At 38.4% G+C, this 21,782-nt stretch overlaps 1 protein-coding gene across 4 annotated transcripts in view; it reads right to left on the reverse strand.

Moving 5' to 3' along the window:
* The window catches only part of LOC131143710 (probable pre-mRNA-splicing factor ATP-dependent RNA helicase DEAH9), a 58,986-nt gene that overhangs the window by 21,369 nt on the left and 15,835 nt on the right, over positions 1–21,782 (reverse strand). For 2 of the 4 annotated variants that reach the window (XR_009133660.1, XM_058091977.1), the window contains exons 5-11: positions 17,900–17,989; positions 17,594–17,673; positions 9,220–9,289; positions 9,025–9,110; positions 8,829–8,898; positions 8,581–8,676; positions 8,033–8,138 (exon numbers count right to left, since the gene is read on the reverse strand). Coding sequence is in view for 3 of the 4 variants with exons in the window: in XM_058091977.1 (XP_057947960.1) it covers positions 8,033–8,138; positions 8,581–8,676; positions 8,829–8,898; positions 9,025–9,110; positions 9,220–9,289; positions 17,594–17,673; positions 17,900–17,989 (598 nt within the window). In the remaining variant the exon portion in view is untranslated. Of the gene's footprint in view, positions 1–8,032; positions 8,139–8,580; positions 8,677–8,828; positions 8,899–9,024; positions 9,111–9,219; positions 9,290–16,340; positions 16,670–17,593; positions 17,679–17,899; positions 17,990–21,782 lie in introns of those variants that run through there. The other 2 variants (XM_058091978.1, XM_058091979.1) reach the window with 2 other exon arrangements.

The following is a 21,782-nucleotide window of genomic DNA, read 5'->3' on the forward strand; positions in this document are numbered from 1 at the left end:
ATCTCCATAACCATTTCCCTAACAGGGCTTTATTGAAAATGTGGAAGGGCTTCAAACAAAAGCCTCCTAGATGAAAGGGTTATTTCACCATGCCCCATCTGACGAGGTGAAATTTGCATTCCGCCCCGAAGCTGGCCAAAAGAAACCTCCTTTGGATTTCTTCAAGTCTTTTGGCAACAAAAGTTGGAAGGGAAAGAGAGACATGAAGTAAACAGGGAGATTTGTTAAGATGCTTTTGATGAGAGTGAGTCCACCACCTTTTGGATGGAAATTCCTCTTCCATCCAGCCAACCTTTCTTCAAATTTTTCAATAATGGGATCCCACGTTTCTTTATCTTTGAATTTGGTGCGAAGAGGTGGCCCAAGGTAGTTAATAGGGAAAGTACCCATTTTGCAGCCTAGAAGACCAGCAAGGAGAGGCCCATCAACATTTTCTCCAATCGGAATGATTTCACTTTTTCCAAGGTTAACTTTCAAACCTGAAACCGCCTCAAACCCTGCCAAGATACATCTCAGATTCAGAATGTGGAAAGGGTCATCTTCACAAAAAACGATCATGTCATTAGAGAAAAGGAGATGTGTGACCTCTATAGACCTATTGTGCCTACCAACTCTAAGGCCTTTGAACAGCCCTTCTCTAGTAGCTTTAATAAACATGAGGCTTAATACTTCCATCACCACAATGAGCAAAAAATGGGGGGATAGAGGGTCCCCTGTCTCAAACCTCTAGCGGAGTGGAAGAGATCAGAGGGGTGGCCATTGATTAACAGTAAGAAGCTTGGTGTGTAGATGCAAAGAGCAATCCAACTACACCAATGCTTCCCAAAACCCATTTTCCTGAAAGTAAAGAGAAGGAAGTTCTAATTGATGTGATTGAAAGCTTTTTCCACGTCACACCACCCTACTTTTCTTTCCCTTCCAGTAAGTATCCACTACCTCGTTAGCTTTCAGGGTTGCATCCATGATTTGTCTTCTCGCCATGAAGGCGTTTTGATATTGCCTAATGATTTTCAAAGTGTCTTTTGCCTTCTAGCAAGGACTTTAGCAAGGATCTTACAGATACTTCCCAACAGGCTAATTGGATGGAAGCCCTTCATGTTGGTTGCCTTGGGTTTCTTCGGGATTAAGGTAAGGAAAGTGGTATTGATGCTGCTCACCAATGTACCTGATATAAAGAATTCCTCCAAAGTGTTCATAAAATTATGTTGAAGCTTGCACCAATTTGACTAAAAGAAAGATAAGGAGAACACATCTGGCCCTGGCGCTTTGACTCATTGCAATCTCCAATGGCTTTGGGGATTCCAACTTCCTTAAAAGGTCTTTCAAACCACTCTTCAATGGAGGGGCTAATAAAATTAAAATCAATGCCATCCACTACAAATCTCCAATTTTTGGATTCAAAGTAAAGAGCTTCATAAAAGTTGCGAATTCCCCTTTTTATGGTCTTCCTCAATTAAGGTTTTCTACCCAATTCTAGTGTTGGAAATGGTGTTCAGTCTACAATGGGCATTTGCGGTCATCAATTCCAATGTTAGAAATGGTGTTTAGTTTACAATGGGCATTTGTGATTTGGTAGAAAAATCAGGTATTCTGGTCTCCCCCTTAAAGTTATAAGGCTCTAGATTTTTGCCTTCAAGATATCTATTCAAGGCTAATAGCCTTGTCAACAAATATCTTTGGCCCTTTCATCAAAACTAAGCCCTTGACTTAGTTCTTGCTCATAAAGAATCTTGATGTCGTTCAAAATAATGGTCTTCTTCGCTTGTACTTTCCAAAAGTGCTTTTATTCCACACTTTGAGCTTCTCTTTCAAACCCTTCAGTTTTCAAGCTAGCACAAAGCTAGCTTTCCCCTCAAGGTGTAGGGTGGACCACCAAAATTTAATAAGGTCCCCAAAGCAATTGTGCTTTAACCAGATTTTTTTCAAAGCATAATGGAACTAGTTCCCATTTGATTCCACTTGTGTCAATGATGATAGGGAAATGATCTAGCACGGACTTAGTTAGGAGCTCCTAAGTGGTCTTGGGTAAGTGAGTATCCTACTGCACTACAATAAAGAATTTTTCAATTCTCAAGAAGAAAAGTGGGTCCCTAGAGTAGGACCAAGTGAAAGCGCCACCAATGAGAAGGAGATCAATAAGGGTATTCACATTGGTGAAGTTAAGGAACTCTCTCATACATTTGTTATCCACTCCAACACCACTTCTTTCATGGAGGTACGACACCATTTTGAAGTCTCCTCCACTAACCCAAGGTGCATCCCAACAACCTTTAATCTCCAAGAGCTCATTCTAGAACAAGTGTCTATAAGGTCCTTCACTTAGGCCATAGACCCCAAGAAAGATGTCATCCAGATTGTAAACAAGCATGAGACAGAGAAGGAGTTGGCGAGATGGTCGATTATCTCCACCACATTGAGATTCCATAAAATTAGGATGCCTTTTGTATTGCCCACAACACCAAGGGAGATCCATTCACAATTTTTCTCCCGCCCCCAAAGGTCTATGACTATGAATTGATCCATATTTTCCACTTTAGTTTCCTATAAACAGACATTGTCACCTCTCTTTTCTTTAATAAAGGATTTCATTATGCTCCTTTTATCTTTGTCACTTAATCCCCTCAAATTCCAAGAAATGAGTTTCCTTAACATGGTTTAGTAGTGCACACCCAACCATCGTTGGCCTTCGCCAAATTTGTGCATCCACCCATTTTATCATAATTTATTGTGCATTCCAAGCGTCTCAGCTCCCTGTTTGTGTCCAATTTCTTGTTGTTGCCCATACGTTTTTTGGAGTTAAGCTGCGCCTCCTCTCTTCTCTTCTTCTCAATCTCTTCAAACAATTTCAAAACCTTGTCTTCAAAGCCATCAAAAGACGCACCAATGGCTTTGCCAATCATTTTCATTTTTCGTCACACCCACTCTGAAACATGCTCCTTAAAAAATGTGCTTTTCAAGTCTAAACCATTCAACATTTCAAAGTTGGGATTGTCTAGGCATCAGGCTGATTGGGGTGGGATTAAAGGGCCTCCAAGTGGTTTGAAAGAGCTGGAATTAAGGTTAAAACAATTGCATCGGCCTGCAATAATGGAGACCCCGCATAGGCTCTTTCTATATGTCCTTACAAAGCAAAGACCTAGGAGTAGGGCTTAGTTGTAGTGTTTTTCTAAAAGAATGAGAACTTTTCAACTGCCATGGAGAGTCCTTTGTGGGAAGTAAAGGGACAGTAAGCATTAGGTTTAGTTATAAGGGAAGATTTAGGAGTAAGGAGGCCGAAGGGGAGAGTCCCCTCAAACAGGGTGCCTTTGTTCACCATCAATTTAGACCCAAGCTCTTTGAAAGAGGAGAAAAATTTAGGCTCGCCCAAACCTATGTTGTTCTTCTCAACAATGTTTGCAAAAGATTGTGGAGAACCAGAAGGCTTCCCCACCCCAAGAGATTCTTGCAATTGAAAAAGAAAAGGTTCTCCGCAACAAGAACAGACGCACTAGGTGCAAGTCCTGACAGCAACCGAGGTCTTCAAAACCTCCTAGCTCAAGGAGGGGGGCATGGTTCTGCATTGTTTTCTAGATAAGGGCTTCCAGTAAAAGGGTGGAAGCAAGCGCCAACTTGGTTCAATTACTGCATTTAAGATTTTGAGCCACCCTTTCAAATCAAAACCCTTTACAAAGACCAAGTGCCTCCAAACCCTGCTTTTGGTTTCCAATAGGGAGATGTAATTGCCTTGTTTATTCCACTTCAATTGGAGCGACAAGGTTCTCTCCTCGTCATGCATTCTTCAAAATCAAGAGGGTGAAAGGGGGCCTCTTCTTGAGCTCCAAAATCTTCCCAAGCTCGTAGGAACCAAGCGAGCTCCTTCAAATCCAGAATGATGGAAGTTTGATGACCATTCCAAAGTTTTGTGAGTCTCAAGATGTCGGTATCCTCCCCTTGGATGGCCAAATTGACTTCCTCTCATTCCACACCAAGAGCTTAGCGCCTTCCATGGATGAAAGTAGGAACGAAAGTCGCAAGTTCAAATGCCGTAGAGGGTTTAGGGTTTCCAACAAAGAGAGGAAGAAAAGGTAGGGGAAAGAAGGGGCACGAGAAGAAGGACAGGGGATTTCAAGTTCAAGGATGCATCTTGTCATCACGAGCGCATCAACATGAACCCAAAAGGAGGGGTGAGCAAAGGGAAGCAACAGAGGGAAGCATCAAGGTTAGAAATTTTAGTATAGGATCTCAAACATCGCATTAAAACAGTTCCTTTCATTATTTCCCTACATAGTTTGCACTCAAAAAGTTTCCTTGGTGAACTAAAAACACAACTCAAAATGGACTATTATTGAGCCTTTGTGCAATATGTAGCTGCCTATAAAGCTTAGCATTTGTGTTGTTAGTTATTGATAGTTGGGCTTTGTTCTGACCAAAACAAAGTTCAATCCTTCGATCAAAGATTGGATAAAGTTGGGAAGTTGGAATTCTGTTTGTTCTTGAGAATAATCGAGAACTCAATCAATGGGTACAACTTTCTTCAATTGTAGCAACATGGTTTTCACAGGGATACTGGTCTCTTATTGTAAGTTTAGGCAATGGATTTCGAAGCTTTCAAGTGGATTACAATGATTATTGGATGGTGATTCATGCGATGAGGGCAAAGAAGTTCTTGGAATTAGGACATCGAAGGAGAGGCAAAAGGTATTCCATTTTTGTCCCTAAAGGATCCAACGGATGGGTGTCTCAATTTGGGGAAGAATTTGTTGCTCTAGTGAGCTCCTTTCTGTTTGCCATTGATGGAGCAAGTAGTAAAAAGTTTTCTAAGAATCATTCTCGAAGCCAGGTAGTTTCAGGAAGCACTGATGCTAGTGGGGTTCGTTCAACTTTTGAGGGTGTCCTGATGGTGGTGTGTGTTTGTTATAGGGGGAAGATGCAAGAGGAGATCCTTCGTTTTGCTTCACATGATCAATCAAGGTCGATAAGGGTAAAGATTCCAACTGAGGAGTTGAGTCCAATGGCAGCTAGGGCTCCCTACACAAACAAAGGGATGAGAAAGGTTGGGTGGTTTGGAGTTGGGTCTCTATTGATTACCATAGATTTGGGCCAATTATTTGAAAAGAGCAAAGGCCTATTAAAACATTTCCTTTAGATAATAAAATAAGATATATCATAAAGAAAGAAGTGAAGGTCCAATGAGCATGGACAAGGAGTCCACCAAATAACAACAAAAGACCATCAAACAAAAAGGAAAAAAGAAAAAAGAAAGAAAGCAAAAAACTCAAGATCAAAAAATAAAACTAGACAAAGTTAACCTAGGCCTTTTCAAACCCTTTCCATCATAATTTACTGAGCTTTTTAAATTTGCTAATTCTCTTTGACCCTTCGTCTTTTGACTTTTGCCACCATCCAATCACTTCATTTCCTCTAAAATCAGTCAACTTTAAATCCATTTATCCAAAATATCTTGAGCTTCTACCTCCTTAAGAATCTCCTCCACTAGTGTAGGCAAGATTCCATCACTATGCTGTAAATTATTAACCAGCCCTTCATTTTCAAAAATACACCTCCCAAGGGGGATGACCATAAGATAAATCCCCTAGCTCGTCACAATAATCAAAATTATATCCATGTTGTTCTCAAATCTCATCCAACAACAATCCCCCACCACAGTCAAACTCATTAGCATCATCACTCTTTGAATTAGAAAATGCCCCCATTTCTTTATCCCCTTTACTTGTTCCATTGCTACCCCCAATCTTCTTTGGATGAGAGTCTTCCACCATGCCAAATTCTCCTTTAGAATCCCTCCTTGATATCTTTGATATTGATTCAACAAAATTCTCTCTTATCATCAAACACCTTCCTCATCCCCGCACCTATACGAGCTATCTTCTGACAAGCATAAGCCTTGTCACACTCAAATCTATTAGATTTTTTACCAAAAAAGCATTAGAATTCCACCCCCCCCCCCTCTAAGGCAGCTTCTAATATTTTACTCCTTTCCACCCCACCTTTTCATCATCTAATCGGCCTATGGGTTAAGGAGGCCCAAGAGCAACAAATTTTGTGATTGTTGTGGGGGTGGGAACCGTGGGATACAGGTTGTGAAGCTTGTTCATGCCTAGTCAGCTGTTAATCCTTTCTTCTGTTTGTGCGCACCCGTGTTTCATTTCAGATGCAGGTAGGTTGTCTATGGATGATGGTTGTGTGAAGAAGATGGAGCGGAATGGGCTGGGTCATTCAAAGAATGGGGTTTGCAGGTCCAAGTGGAGTGGTATGGGCTTGTAGTGGGTTGGCAAGGGCTATCAATATCGCATTGCATTTGGACCAGATACTGGGTCTTCAAGAGTTAGATTCATCAACGATTAATGGGCAGGCTTCAGTTAGCCCATCACATACAAGCCCGAAGCAAACTTAGCCCTTTGTTTCTAGTAGAAATCAGGCCCACAATCTGCATTAGTTACTGACTCAAGGTTTTGGGCCTAATCTGGTTCCTCTAAATTAGAGGGTATAGCTCTTTGAAAAGATGGTGTTATCCATGGAGATCACACTCCTCAAGGTTTGAAGACAAATGAAGGTTCAAGCCACTCTAATGGGTTGTTACGATTAAATAAGGATTTATCCTCTACATCTCCATTGCAAGCGAGGGGTAAAGGGTCCATGGGTTTTGGATGGCAGGTTCCTGTAAAAGTCAGAAGTGGTTCAGGCAAATCAGGGAGTTCAGTTGATGTTTCTGCTTCCTTACTGGGTGAGAACTGTCATCAACTTGAGATGTTGGCCAACGAGCATTCTTTAGTATCTGTCATAGGGAAACATTATGAAGGGTCAGGAAGTTTGCAGGCACAAAAGTAAGCTCATTGCTGCAGCGGCACAGTGTGGTGAAAAGAGAAATTGTTTTGATAAGACTTGGGTGGGATAAGCATTAAATTTGCAGTGTTCTGAGAATTACAATGACACAGGTTTAAAGAGGGGGTTTCTAACTTAGTTTTTGCTAGTTTCTTCTTCTTTTTTTCCTTTCTTTGCTTTCTCCTTTCTTTTAGTGGGTTTTTTTCTTTTTTTTCTTTTTGAGAGATTTCTAATATTCTCTAAGGTTGTAATCTCTTTATTCTTCTTCCTTAACATATTCTCTTTCATTATCAAAAAAAGAAAAAAAAAATTACTGATCACAAATGCCAAAAACAACATAGTCAGGGTCAAACTTCCCTCCATTCGATAAAGTTTCAGCCATGTGAGGTCAACCCAATACTTCCAAAATATGTATATATTTTCATGGTCAAATAGTCAGAATAGGAGAAACAACTCTGAACTGATGCTTAGATTTTGCAAAATACCACTAAAAAACTATTTAAAGGGGTACTGATGTTGAAACAGCTCAGTTGTTATGTCCAGTTGGAGGCAATATGGTAGACAAAATTGAGATCATAGAGAGTTGGTGCCTCCCTATGACCTTGTGCACCATCTTTGACTACAACTAACAACATCTTATCACTTCCCAACCCCAAAAAAGAAAAAGCACCTAGTCTCCATAAAAGAATAGTCCTTGACCCAAAATCTCAATAACTTCAATGACCATCAAGTTATGCATCCAGGAGTCTCCACATCTTGCAAATTCACATGGACATTCTTCTTCCAGTAAACCCCTCTTAACTGGCCAGAAAATTTTGAATTAGATAACAAGGATCATCATAAATTGTGATGCACTCAAATTAATATATGAGATACAAAGTGCCAAAATGCACAAAATACATAAACAGACAATGAAAATTGCGAAATGATAGATATTATAGTAGAGGATGCCTACTGATAGGTTCAACTGAATAACACAAAAATTGTAAAGATGTAATTCAGAGGTTAGAATCATCATTGACCAGATTATACTGTACTTGCAGCAAAAACCCCAAGCCAGAAAATTGAGGTGACAACTGAAAACTAACCTCAATCCCTGGTCTCTATTCAAAATCAACCGATATGCGTCTCTTTGATTAATCCCAATCAGTTTCTAAAGAAAGAAATGGATATCCGTAACAATGCACAATACATGTTAAATCAAAGGTACCTGAAGAGCGCCTTCCATTATTTTGAGTTTCTTCAGTCAGCAACTGGACCGCAGCATCAATATCATCTTGACCTGTAAGGAATACCAGAATATCGCCCATGGGTTCCTGAACAGCATACAAAGAATATAATATCAACTACTCTGATCATAGCAGTTCGCACTTGACACTTCACAGGCAACAAAATTTTGCAGGTCTTACAACAGCATATTTACATTTGCACAATGTTAGTAGCAATTAGCAAATAGGTATAACACAAAAAGAAGTCAATAAAAAGAGAATTCTTATATTGATTAGCACTGTTTTGAGTTTTGCATCCTGTCCAATGTGTCCATTTGACAGGCAGCATGACCTCATTTCTACCATCCAATATTCTTGTGCATAATCTTTGATTCTCTTGAGTTCGCAGTGTCAATGTGATTAAAAAAGTTTTCAATCAGTAATAATTTGTCCAATCAGCACATTTAAGAAAATTTTTACATGCATGTGAGCTTGCATGCCCATGTGCCGTAAGAGCAAACCATGTAACCCATCATAAAGTCTGTTGTACCTGATCATGAATTGACAAGACAGTTGAAACTATGGCCCGGAGATAATCAGGGACAGGCTCCTCAAGATAATGAATTCGCACATCAAATCCTCTGCCCTGAAAGTCAAGTATATATCGATGATGCCTCAGTTCTGTTATATCATCATAATCTCAGAGAAAGCTAGCCATTTTTGCGTTCATTTTTTTGTTTTTTTTTTTTGGAGGTAAGGGTAGGGACATTGAAATAACAAATTGCCCGCATAGCATACCTCAACTGATAAAATGGCAGGGTCTAGCCTGGGTACAGGGTCCACTACTTCCATTCCTCTATGCCTTTTGCTAATTTACAATATTACCAAAAAAAAAAAAAAAGGAAAAAAGGTACACTGAGTGCAGTACAGTGGAAATATACACAAAAACAAAAGAGAATAAATTCCACCTCAATTTAACTGCTTAGAAGAAAACCTGGTCCGGAAAAAAGCAGACATTGATTTTGCTTCAATTGTAGCTGATGAGATTATGAGACGCAGCTGAGGTCGACGTCGTTGGATCTTGAATTTCAATAATTACATTGCAAAAGAAATTGTAAGCCCAATAACAAGAAGGGAAAATTTTTAAAATTTCCTAACAAATCATACTAGATCAGATCCAAAAAAATACCTTTTTCAGGAGTCCCAATAAGATGTCAGTAAAAAGAGACCTTTCATGAGCCTCATCCACCATTATTACACTAGAAAGACCATGTCATAAGGAATACATAGATAAGTTATGACCACTTTAAATAATTAGAAAGGTTGTACAAAAATGTATCACCACATCATGAACAGAAGAAAAATCCTCTAGAACTATTGGTAAATTTAGGGTAGAAGAAAAAAAATAAGTTTTTAAAGATAAAATAACAAATAGAAGATAATTTGATCTCTAGTTGCTTATGTCAATTTCAGTGTTTCTTCAATCCTGAATGTAAAATCACATAATTCAAGAGAGCTGATTGGAGGACCTACAGGGTTTATGAGCCACTGTATTTCCTTTTGTGGAAATTTTGCTCTGGTTTTGTTTTGATTTAAATAATAATAATAAAAGAAAAAAAAAGGATATATTGTGAGAGAGGAGATGAGAGAGAAAAATTACAACCTAGGTGAGGACATGAAATCCTAAAAAGAACAAAATAAAATAAATATAAATATAAAACTAAAATAAAAAAATTTCAATAATCAACCAAGAAACCCCCTCTTTAAACCCTTACCACTGTAATTCACCAAACACTTCAAATTAGCTAATTCCCTCCAACCCTTCTTCACTTTAGTTTTAACACCATCTCGCCGAATTTCGTTTCTCCACAATCAGACATGCAAAAACCCAAATTATCATACAAATGCTATGCTTGTAGATCCTTATCCGAAGTCCCCTCTATGGGTGTGAGCAGAATTCCATCCTTGTCCATTTGCTTTGAATCCATACGATCATTTTCAAAAATGCTAATCCCCTCCAATTCTTCCATTGGAGATGGCGGCACATATATTAAATCCCTGATATCAGATTAATCAGAAAAGTACCCATACTATCCCCCGAATCTCATCCAAAAGCAAACCCCCGTCACAATGAAAATCACTAAAACCAACAGTGTCATTTGCCCAAGACATCCCACCAATTTTTCTTATCCTTGGAAATACTAACCCAGACCCTTGTATCACCCTTCCACGCAATTGGCTCTTCCACTATACCTAAACTCCCTCCTAAATCTCTACATTCTTTATTATCTCACTAGAATTCACTGGCTTTTCTTCAAACGTTCCCTCATTTCAGCACCCATCAGCACTGCCTTCCAATGAGCGTAAAGCTTTTGACCCCTAAACTTATCAAAATTAGCATCCTTCCTCGTCAGCATTATTCCCCTGAATCTCATCCTCACAAGAATTTTGTTTCTTTTTATAACCCTCCCCTTCCCCTCTACGCAAAGAAAAAAAACCAAAAACAAAAACAAAAAAACAAAAACAAAAGAAAAACAAAAGAAAAAAAAAAAAGAAAGAAAAATCATCCAATGCAGAAGTCCCACTGAAGGTCCTGTCCTCTACAGGAATTTCCTTTCCCAGTAAAATAACGAAATTGCCAACCAAACTTCCAAATTCAATCGAGATGAGCCCTTTTTTTTGCTTCTTTCCCTCTACTCCTTCCAATACTATTGCTCTTTTCCGGAGAGAAGAGGAAACACACTATTGGCCATCATGAATTTTCTTAGAAGATGAATCTAAACTGATTGTTGAATAATTGGGTTGATAGGTCTCTCCCTCTATTTATAATACATGTCAAGTACAATGCCAATTACCATAATACCCTTCCTATTTCACACTTAATAACATAACTCTAGCACATAATAATAATGCTAAATGACTAAATAACCATTAACACTCACCCTCAAGCTAGAGCATATATATCATATACTCCTAGCTTGTCACAAATGAATTTCACACGAACACCTCCCAAGTCTTTAGTAAATAAATCAGCAAGCTGAAACTCAAATTTCACATGAGTGGTTGTAAAGGGCTTCTGTACAAGTTTCACCCTAATTAATTGGCAATCAACTTCAATGTGCTTTGTCCACTCATGAAAGACTGGGTTGGAGGCAATATGAATAACAACTCAATTATCACACATCAACTCCATACACAGAGAATATTGGAAAACTTATTTCTTTCAACATGTTCTTCAACCAAATAAGTTCACATGTAGGGCACGTCATAGCCCTATGCTTTGACTCAGCACTTAACCTGGCCACCATAATTTGTTTATTACTTTTCCAAGACACCAAATTACAATCAACAAAGACACAGTATTTGGTTGTGGTTATTCAGTCAAAAGGTGACCTGACCCAACCTGCATCTGTACATATCTCCGAATATAAGTGTCAGTTTTTGGTCTGAATCACCCTTCCATAGGGTTTTCTTTCATTGTATACAAGTAATTTACATAGTGGGTGCCATATTTTCAGGCATGTTTCCAGCACCTACGTGCTATCAGAAATCTAGGAACATGCCAGAATTTCAGGCACATGTTCGGTGCCAGCATGCCACAGCATTTTTACATAATTACAGAAATTTCTCCTATAATCAAGGAGAGTAAATTTACATAATAATAGAAATTTGAAACTTTCCAACATTCCCCCTCAAGCTGGTTTGAAGATATCTTCCAAACGCAGCTTGCCCTTCTTTGGTAGTCCTTTTGCAAGTATATCTGCTACTTGTTCAGTAGTAGAAATATAGGGTAAACATATCATTCCACTGTCCAGCTTCTCCTTTATAAAATGTTTGTTGACCTCAACATGTTTTGTTCTATCATGAAGCACTGGATTGTGAGCAATGGCTATGGCAGATTTGTTATCGCAATACAGTCTCATAGGTAACCTTATAGGGACCCCAAACATCACTATGAATCAAATAAAATGGTTTTGATGCACGGTAACCTTTTGAAATATAAGGAACTCGATGATTTTTTTATAAATGACACACGTCACAATGAAGAGAAGAACAATTCAAATTTTTAAACAGATTAGGCAGCAAGTATTTTAAATAAGAAAAATTATGAGACTGTATTGCGATAACAAATCTACCATAGCCATTGCTCACAATCCAGTGCCTCATGATAGAACAAAACATGTTGAGGTCGACAAACATTTTATAAAGGAGAAGCTGGACAGTGGAATGATATGTTTACCCTATATTTCTACTACTGAACAAGTAGCAGATATACTTGCAAAAGGACTACCAAAGAAGGGCAAGCTGCGTATGGAAGATATCTTCAAACCAGCTTGAGGGGGAATGTTGGAAAGTTTCAAATTTCTATTATTATGTAAATTTACTCTCCTTGATTATAGGAGAAATTTCTGTAATTATGTAAAAATGCTGCAGCATGCTGGCACTGAACATGTGCCTGAAATTCTGGCAGCATGTTCCTAGATTTCTGATAGCACTTAGGTGCTGGAAACATGCCTGAAAATATGGCACCCACTATGTAAATTACTTGTATATAATGAGAGAAAACCCTATGGAAGGGTGATTTAGACCAAAAACTGACACTATAACATCGATGCCTCTTTTGAGTACACGAATAGCCCGAAAATATACTTTGATAGCACAAGGATCCAACTTATCCATTCTTAGAGTTAACTGATGGACAAAGAACATACACCCAAATATACAAGGAGGCAAGGAGAACAAAGGAGCCTTAGGAAAGATAACTGAATATGAGATTTTACCACCAAGGACAAAGGATAGAATTTTATTGATGAGGGAGCAAACTATGAACACAGCATCATTCCAAAAACTTGGAGAACATTCTTTTAATACAATCAGATACGAGTGACTTCAAGAATATGTTTGTTTTTTCGCTCTGCAACTCCATTTTGTTGTGGAGTGAGGGCACAAGAAGATTGATGGATTATACTAGAGAATTAGTAATATAGGTTGTGAATTGGGTATTAAAGTACTCCTTAGCATTATCGCTGTGACTGGCATATCAAATTGAGCCTTTACTTGAGAACAGAAAGCACAAAAGATGTTAAACAACTCATAATGATCTTTCATTAAATATAACGAAGTCATCCTAAAGTAGTCATGAACAAATGAAACAAAATACCAAAACCCAACTTCAACGTGACATGCCTAGGTCCCTAAATATCGCAATGGACTAGCATGAAAGGACTAACCACCCATTTGACAACCCAAGAAGCAAAGGGAACACAATTATGTTTCCAAATTGACAAGACTCACAAAGATAGACACATAACTCAATGTAGGAACTAGCTGTTTCAACTTGTCCAAGGACGATGCCCACGGCGACAATGGATTTGAAGTGGATAGGGTTTCAGTGCAATACCAAAAGGCGTACGCCTTGACGCTGAGGCATAAAAAAAAAGCGAGAATTTTTGTCTGATGCGTACGCTTTTGTGGAGTTGCGCCTTTTCACTTACACCTTGGTGCATTTTTGCCTTAAAACGCCTTTAAAAACACCGGACAAAAATATTTCCAGCCACACAAAATGATTTATACAATAACTTGAATGAATGATGAATCAACGAGATAAGGTTTCAGCAGATTAAATCAAACCTATAGTTGTTGCTACAGCAGAGTTTGATCAATATATGTATTTAAATCATTCGCAAATCAATATAGCACACTCACAGCATACACAACATTCACAAATCAAAATACTTGAAAAGTAAAGAAGATAAGGGAAGGAGTGACACCGGTATTTTTACAAGGTTCAGAAAACATGCCTACGTCTGCAACCCACTATGAGGATTTTACTATCCCTCCTACTAGGTGGAGAAGTCTCTCTCTTTTAGTAGGCAGAGATGCCTTTTACAAAACTCCTTCAATGATGGAGTCGCCTCTCTTCATTACGTAGGTGAAGTTACCTCTCTCCTTTGCTTGGGCGGAGCACCCCACTCCTTCACTAGGTCAAGTCGCCTCTCTCCTTTACGTAGGTGGAGTCACCTCTCAAGCAAGAACAGTCCTCTCGCTTGTCAACGATTCACAACCGGAACCGTCAGTTTACAAAGAAGTTGTAACAGCAGGGTTGTACAAATAAAGGCTCTCTAAATAGAGTAGATGTACACAATAAAATCTAATGCACTCTCAGAAGGGTATTGCTATGAAGCTCAAAGAGATTGAGCTAGGTTTTCTGGTTTGAAAAGCTATAATCTTGAAGAAAACAAACTCAGGAAACTTTCAGTGAGGAACGGCACAAAACACAATTGGCTTTCAATAGTATGTGTAATCTCTCGTCCAAAACATGTTTAGGGTTAGCTATTTATATCATCTTTTGAATTATAGCCGTTGTGCATGTTTTGGTAACTTTATATTTGAGAATCGAAAAGATTTTCGGCCGTTTGCGACACTTATCGCCGCACTCCGGTCGACTGAACCATGTGTTCGGTCACCCAAACCAATTAAATCAGGATTTTCAAGCTGGCAGTAGCCATTCGATCGACTGAACCCTGAGATTCGGTCGCTTGAACTGCTGGGAAATTTCTGCTGAGATATTCCTGAACATGCTTCAGTATTTGGAGCATAATTTTTTCTAGAGAACTCCAAAAAGGACGATCCAGGTATCAACAAAAAGCTAAGAAAAAATCCCACAACTTTCATGTTGAAAACTTTTGAAGATAAGAAGATATAGATAGAGAAAATCGCACATCAATGCGGCTGTAGAAAAAAGAAGGGGATTTGGAGAATCTTGTTTTGGGGTTTTTCATTCCAAAAATGATTTAAGTCTTTTGAAATAACTTTTGACCTTATAAAAATATTTTCCAAGATATTTAAAAATGCCTAAGATCCAACTAAATTCCCTAAGAGCTTCATAAACAAACACCAATTCAAAAGTACTGACATGAAACATAGTTTAACAAAATACATGATAAACTAACTAGGTCTTCATATCCTTGAGCTTGATGTTCATCCAAACTTCTCTTTAGTAGTCATTCTTCATTTACTTGTGTTCCTCATGGCTTTACATTTAAACATCATTCACTGTGCTTGTAAGCTATAATACTTGTAAATACACTTGATAGCACAATTAGATGCCTTAGTTTGTCATTATCAAAATGAGATTAAGCCTTGTTAGGCCAACACTTCAATGTGTTTCATACTTTCATTTGCTCATGAAATTCCGGGTTGGAGGCAATATGAAGAGATGTTTGCTTATCACACATCAACTCCATGAACGAAGAATGTGGAAAACCCAATTCTTCTAACATGTTCTTCAACCAAACAAGTTCACAAGTAGTGTGATCCATAGCTCTATATTCTGATTCAGCACTTAACCTAGCCACCACAATTTGTTTCTTACTCTTCCAAGAAACCAAATTAACACCAACCAAGATATAGTACCCGATTGTGATCTTCGGTCGAAAGGCGACCCGGCCCAATCTGCATTTGTATATCCCCGAATACAAGTGTGACCTCGATCTTGATGCAAAAGACCTCTCCTAGGTACACCTTTGAGATATCTCAAGATGCAAATTAACACATCCAGTGACTTGTCTTCAGAGAATCCAAAAATTGACTCACAACGCTTGATGCAAAAGATATTTCCAGTCAAGTGACTATGAGATAATTCAACATTCCAACAAGTCACTGGTATCATCTAGGATTAGGCAACAAATCACCCATATCTAGCATTAACTTTTTGTTACAATCCATGGGTGTATCAACCAGTTTGGATCCCAACAATCCAATCTCATCCAACAAATCAAAAATACACTTCCTCTATGATAGAATAGTTCCCATACAAGATCTAGATACTTCTATACCCAAGACATATTTCAACAGTCCCAAATATTTGGTTTAAAACATAGTCTGTAGAAAATGTTTAAGACTCTAATACATTTATCATCATCACCTATAATAACAATGTCATCCACATACACAATAAGAAGGATCCTACCCAATGAAGTATGACGATAAAACACAAAGTGATCCACTGCACACCATCAAAGACTAAACTTAAATACTGCAACACTAAATCAACCAAACCATGCTCTGGGAGACTATTTTAAACCATATAGTGCCTTCTTGAGCTAACACCCTAACTCCTTGTTAGCAAAAAACCGAAGTGGTTGCTCTGTATAGATCTCCTCCGCAAGATCATCATGCAAGAAATGCACTCTTCACATCTAACTTGTGTAGAGACCATGACAAGTGGTAGCAAAGGAGGGAATAAATGTACTGATGTAAGTATGGCAATCGGAGAAAAAGTGTAAGAGTAATCCAAACCATACATACCCCTTAGCAACAAGACGTGCCTTCACACGAATCACAAAACTATCAGGGTTGACTTTTATAGTGCATACCCAGCAACAGCCAGCCACAAACTTGTCAAGAGAAAGAGATACCAAGTTTGAAGTATCACTATCCTGTAAAGCATTCATCTCGTCAACCATGGCATTCCTCCACTCAAAGTGGGCTAAGGCTTCCAAAACAGACTTAGAAAGGGCAATAGATGATAGAGCAATAACAAAAAAATAATAGGAGGTTGATAAGAAGTCACAGCGCAATGGGAGGAACAACATCGTGGGAAGTATGATCATCAGACAAGGAAACCAAAGGCATTGTAGTAGAAATTGGAGGTACTCTCTTCCTTGGAGCCGCCATCATGAATACACCTGCAAGTTATGATAATCGAGACGATGAGAAGGACTCAAACTGATAGTCAGCCAGCACATGGAGAACTTTCCGCAAATGGGATTTTGTAGGGTTAGGTTTTATAGGGTTCTTTTTTTGGCTATATGTTTGGTTTTGTGAAATAATGAAGGGTTGAGGTAGTTCCAAGAAGGCACCAACGAGAAGTTTTTTTTTGACAATAGCTGAGTGTGATAGGGTTGAGGTTGGATCACACTCTAAAACCATGTTGAGATCTTGATTAAATGAATGGCCTAACTTGAAAATAGGTCTCTCCCGCTATGTATAATATAAATCAAATACATTCTACTGACCATAATTCCCTTACTAATTCTTACTAATTAACATACACACTTAATAATACTAAAAGATTAAAATAACCTTTAACAAGCTCAAATAAGAGAGTACTTCCAATGTAATAATAAACATGAAAGTCACCCAAAGCATTTACCATGAAACATGAAACTTTTCATCTATGCTAACAAAATACCACTTTACCTAAAAGCTTAGGGCCAACAATATATATCAATCTTTAACACCCTCCCACACATGCAGCCAGACAGCACATGGTGAGATTTACACCCATGATAGGGAATGCAATAATTTTTAAACACCGCAAAATAAAAGCAGGCACAAGATTAAAACCCAGGGCCTCCAGGTCAGCAGCTCTGATATAAAAATTATATCAGACTAGAACAAGACTACATTGTGGGCCAACAATGTATATCAGACTTTTACAAATGCAAATGTAAAAATAACTACACATGCATGAGGATCATGCAAACCAGTGAAGACTGAGCATTAAGCATGTCAAATTGAACAATCTACAACCTTCAAATTGAGGGTAAAATCAATACCTGTACTGAGTCAAAAGGGGATCTGCCATCATTTCCCTAAGTAAAACCCCATCTGTGAGAAATTTTATCCTAGTTACGCCCTGTGCTGCCAAAACAGGAAAACTTCCAACATTATAAACAGTAAAGATGACAAAATCCCCACAGGAAATATTGTCTCTGCTAACAAGAAACTATCAGATAATCATGTGGTATGCCAAAGCGCGAGGTAGCATTTGCAAGAATAAAATGCTGAACAAAATATTTTTTGAAGAAAATGATTAAATCAGAATATGCATGAGAGCTTGACAAGAAAGAAATCAAACTCACTGTATTTGTCCGATCTTCAAATCGAATTGTATAGCCCACTTCCTCTCCAAGCTTGACACCCATCTCGTCAGCCACCCTTGATGCCACTGACTAAATTTTTGAGAAATAAATTATACTCAAAATTAGTTGCTGAAGTGAATCAAACAATCAAGAAGGCACGAGCAGCAGATGGCAGACCAAACATAGCTAGGCATGTGAGATTTCTGAAGAAACGGGGCAGCATAAAGCACGTCCAAAAAATTGCGTACACTATGCAGAACCGGAGATATTTGATAGAAAAAGAAATTTTATCAAGAGAAAAAAAAAAAAAGTACAAAGAAAAGTGTAAGGCTTCTTCCTAGGGAAAACATCATAAGAAGACAAGAACAAGAAAGAAGAAAAGAAGCACAAAATCTGCAACAACAAGATGAACTAAAAAACCAACAATCCCGCTGAACTAAAAAGCAAATCCCTTTAAAGCACCCTGCAGAAAGGCCCACAAACAACCAGGAAAAATAACTATGTCCCACAGAAACTGTAAACGCACATATTAACCATTAAAAATGCAAGCATCTCTCAGCCCAAGTGGTCCAAAGCACGTAAGACTAGACAAATCCACAACCCACTAGCATCCTTACACATTCTAATACCTCTAAAGAAGTCAACCAAAAAAAAGCCTCCAAAGAACACTAAAACACCCAGCTCTTAACCCAAGAACCACACATCCCATTCCATGAGATACTCACCACGAGAGAGAGAGAGAGAGAGAGAGAGAGAGACAGAGAAACCAAAAACAAACAAAAACAAAAGAAAGGTGAGAGTGCAACATATCACTCCTATAAAATCACCACAAACGTTTTTTTAAAATAAGAGAAGAATTTTATTATAGATAGAAAATGAAAGTAATAAAAAGAAAGGAAAGATCAGATGGAGAACATGTTATCCTCCAACAAGTCATGAAAATAATGAATGCAAAGAATAAAATTTGCACTACAATTTTAATGAAGCAAAGCATCGCAATTTCAGTACAAGTTTTACAAAGAAACATTTCTAACAAAAGCCATTAGTAGAACACAAAAGCAACACAAGAAAAGAACTCCATTCTGGGCCAAATGATGACAAATAACCTTTAAAATTATGGAATTCCTCTCTAACCAAATACACCCAATAATAGCAAGAATCATGCATCCATATGAAGCTTTCCTCTCCTTTCCCCTTCCAAAATCTCTAAAATTAATGACACAGCATAAGAGGGACAAACCCATTTCTCACCAAGAATTCCAAACAAAATTATTCCAAAAAACCCATACAAAAAGACAACAGAGGAACATATGTGAACAGGTCTTCTCACTCGTTAATCAAAAGACACACACATTCCTGCTGTGGTCTACACTTCTAAAGCAGGCCTTTAGTATTGATTTTACAAAGGATCATAGTCCAAATAAAAGCTTTATGGTTGGATGAATTTTAGCTTGTAAATTAAAGAATGTACAGAATTTAATAATAATAATAATAATAATAAGGGCATCCCCAGGCCATAAGGCTACCCACTTTGCAAGGGTAAGGGGATGGTCGTCACATTGTACGCAGTAATTACCCCTAATTTTATGCAGAGAGGTTGTTTCCTTGGACTTGAACCCATGACCAAACAGTCACAAAGGAGCAACCTTCCCGTTGATCCAAGGCCCACCCTCAATAATAATAATAATAATAATAATAATAATAATAATAATACAAAGGATTAGCATCAGAACAAATGAATTAAAGAAGAAAAACAATAAAAAAACTTGCAAGAAGAATCCCTCATGGAATCTACAACCGAGTTGCCATCTCTACCAAAGTGAGTATGGAATGAATGAAACACATTTAAAAAAAGGACAAGATCATTTGTCTCCCTCTCATTTAGGTCGCTCAAAAAAGTCCCAAGACTGCCCACCCTCCTGCAAAAAAATGAAATTGGAAACCAAATTAGAATGAAGAGTAAATAAATAAATGAGAATATACTTGAGCCAAAGGAGTCTCCCCAATCAAATGATCTTCCCATAAACGAATTATCTCCCTATTAACAACTTTATAACAAATACTAGGAAGAAAGAGATGATAAATCCAACACAAATTCCCGAGGACCCGCATTTAGTACTAGCTCCAACTTTCTCATCCACTCATTTTGTTGAAGCAAAATTTTACTTTGAATTACCCTATGCCAAACAGAGTCTGTTGGGCTTTTGTGGAGCCTAGTTGCAATAAATTTGGATGATGACCCAACCTTTCTTTAATGAAAAATTTCTATCCTAAGGCTTAGTCCATGGAGCGAAGGCTTGGGCCGAAAAATTTTTTGGGCCCATTTTGTAACTCATTCGGAATCCTGTACGCAACATATAAAATGATTGTTTTTTGGGTGATTAGGGTATGCGGTCACACTTCGCGAGAGAGGGAGAGGGAGAGCATTGTACCGCCGCACTCTCTATATTTTCTTCCTGATAATAGTGAAATCCCTGCAACTCCGTGGACGTAGGCAAAATTGCCGAACCACGTAAATACTGTCTTGTGCGTGTGATTGATTTTTCTTTTGGCGTGTATTCTTTCTCTATTTTGTTTCTCACAGGTTTCGGGAATTTGTTCTTACCCAACAACTGATATCAGAGCCTAGGGTTAGGTTCGAGTGGGAGCAATGGAAGAGGAAGCAAGAAAGGCATCTGGAATAGAAAAGTTTGATGGCACAAACTTTGGATTCTGAAGGATGCAAATTGAGGATTATCTATATGGGAAAAAGTTACATCTGCCGCTTCTAGGAGAAAAACATGCTACTATGAAGGACAAGGAATGAACTCTCCTTGACAGACAGGTACTAGGAGTTATACGATTAGCTCTGTCTAGGTCTGTTGCACACAACGTTGTGAAGGAGAAGACTACAGCAGATCTGATGAAGGCTTTGTCCGATATGTATGAAAAACCGTCAGCAAATAACAAGGTACATCTGATGAAGAAATTGTTTAATTTGAAGATGGCGGAGAATGCATTAGTAGCACAACATCTAAATGAGTTTAATACTATCAAAAATTAATTATCATCTGTAGAAATTGATTTTGATGATGAGATTCGGGCATTGATCGTTTTGGCCTCGTTGCCAAACAATTGGGAGGCAATGAGGATGGCAGTAAGCAACTCTACTGGAAAAGACAAACTGAAGTATAATGATATACAGGATTTAATTCTGGCTGAGGAGATTCGCAGAAGAGATGCAAGTGAAACCTCAGGATCTGGCTCTGCCCTAAACCTTGAGACAAGAGGCGGAGGTAATGACCGAAATTCAGATCAGGGTAGATCAAAATCTAGAAACTATAATCAAAACAGAAGTAAATACAGATCTGGCCAAAAGGGACTGGAACTGCAGGAAAACGGGTCACTTTAGAAGACAATGCAAAAGCCTTAAGAAGAAGAATGAGGATGATTCTACTAATGCTGTAACTGAAGAGGTACAAGATGCACTACTTCTTGCAGTAGACAGTCCACTTGATGATTGGGTTTTGGACTCCGGAGTTTCATTTCATACCACTTCACACCATGAAATCATACAGAACTATATAGCAAGAGATTTTAGTAAGGTGTATTGGACTGATGGTACAGCCTTGGATGTTGTGGGTATGGGAAACATCTGGATGTCGTTGTCCAATGGGTCTATTTGGTTACTGGAGAAGGTATGACATATTCCTGACCTGAGAAGGAATTTGATTTCTGTCGGACAGCTTGATGATGAAGGGCATGCAATGTTGTTTGCTGGTGGCACTTACAAGGTTACAAAGGGAGCCAGAGTATTGGCTCGTGGAAAGAAATCCGGTACTCTATACATGACCTCAAGTCCAAGAGATACAATTGTAGTTGCTAAAGCAAGTACTGATACAAG

This window comes from Malania oleifera, chromosome 12 (assembly GCF_029873635.1).
Source record: "Malania oleifera isolate guangnan ecotype guangnan chromosome 12, ASM2987363v1, whole genome shotgun sequence".
NCBI classification, from domain to species: Eukaryota; Viridiplantae; Streptophyta; class Magnoliopsida; order Santalales; family Ximeniaceae; genus Malania; species Malania oleifera.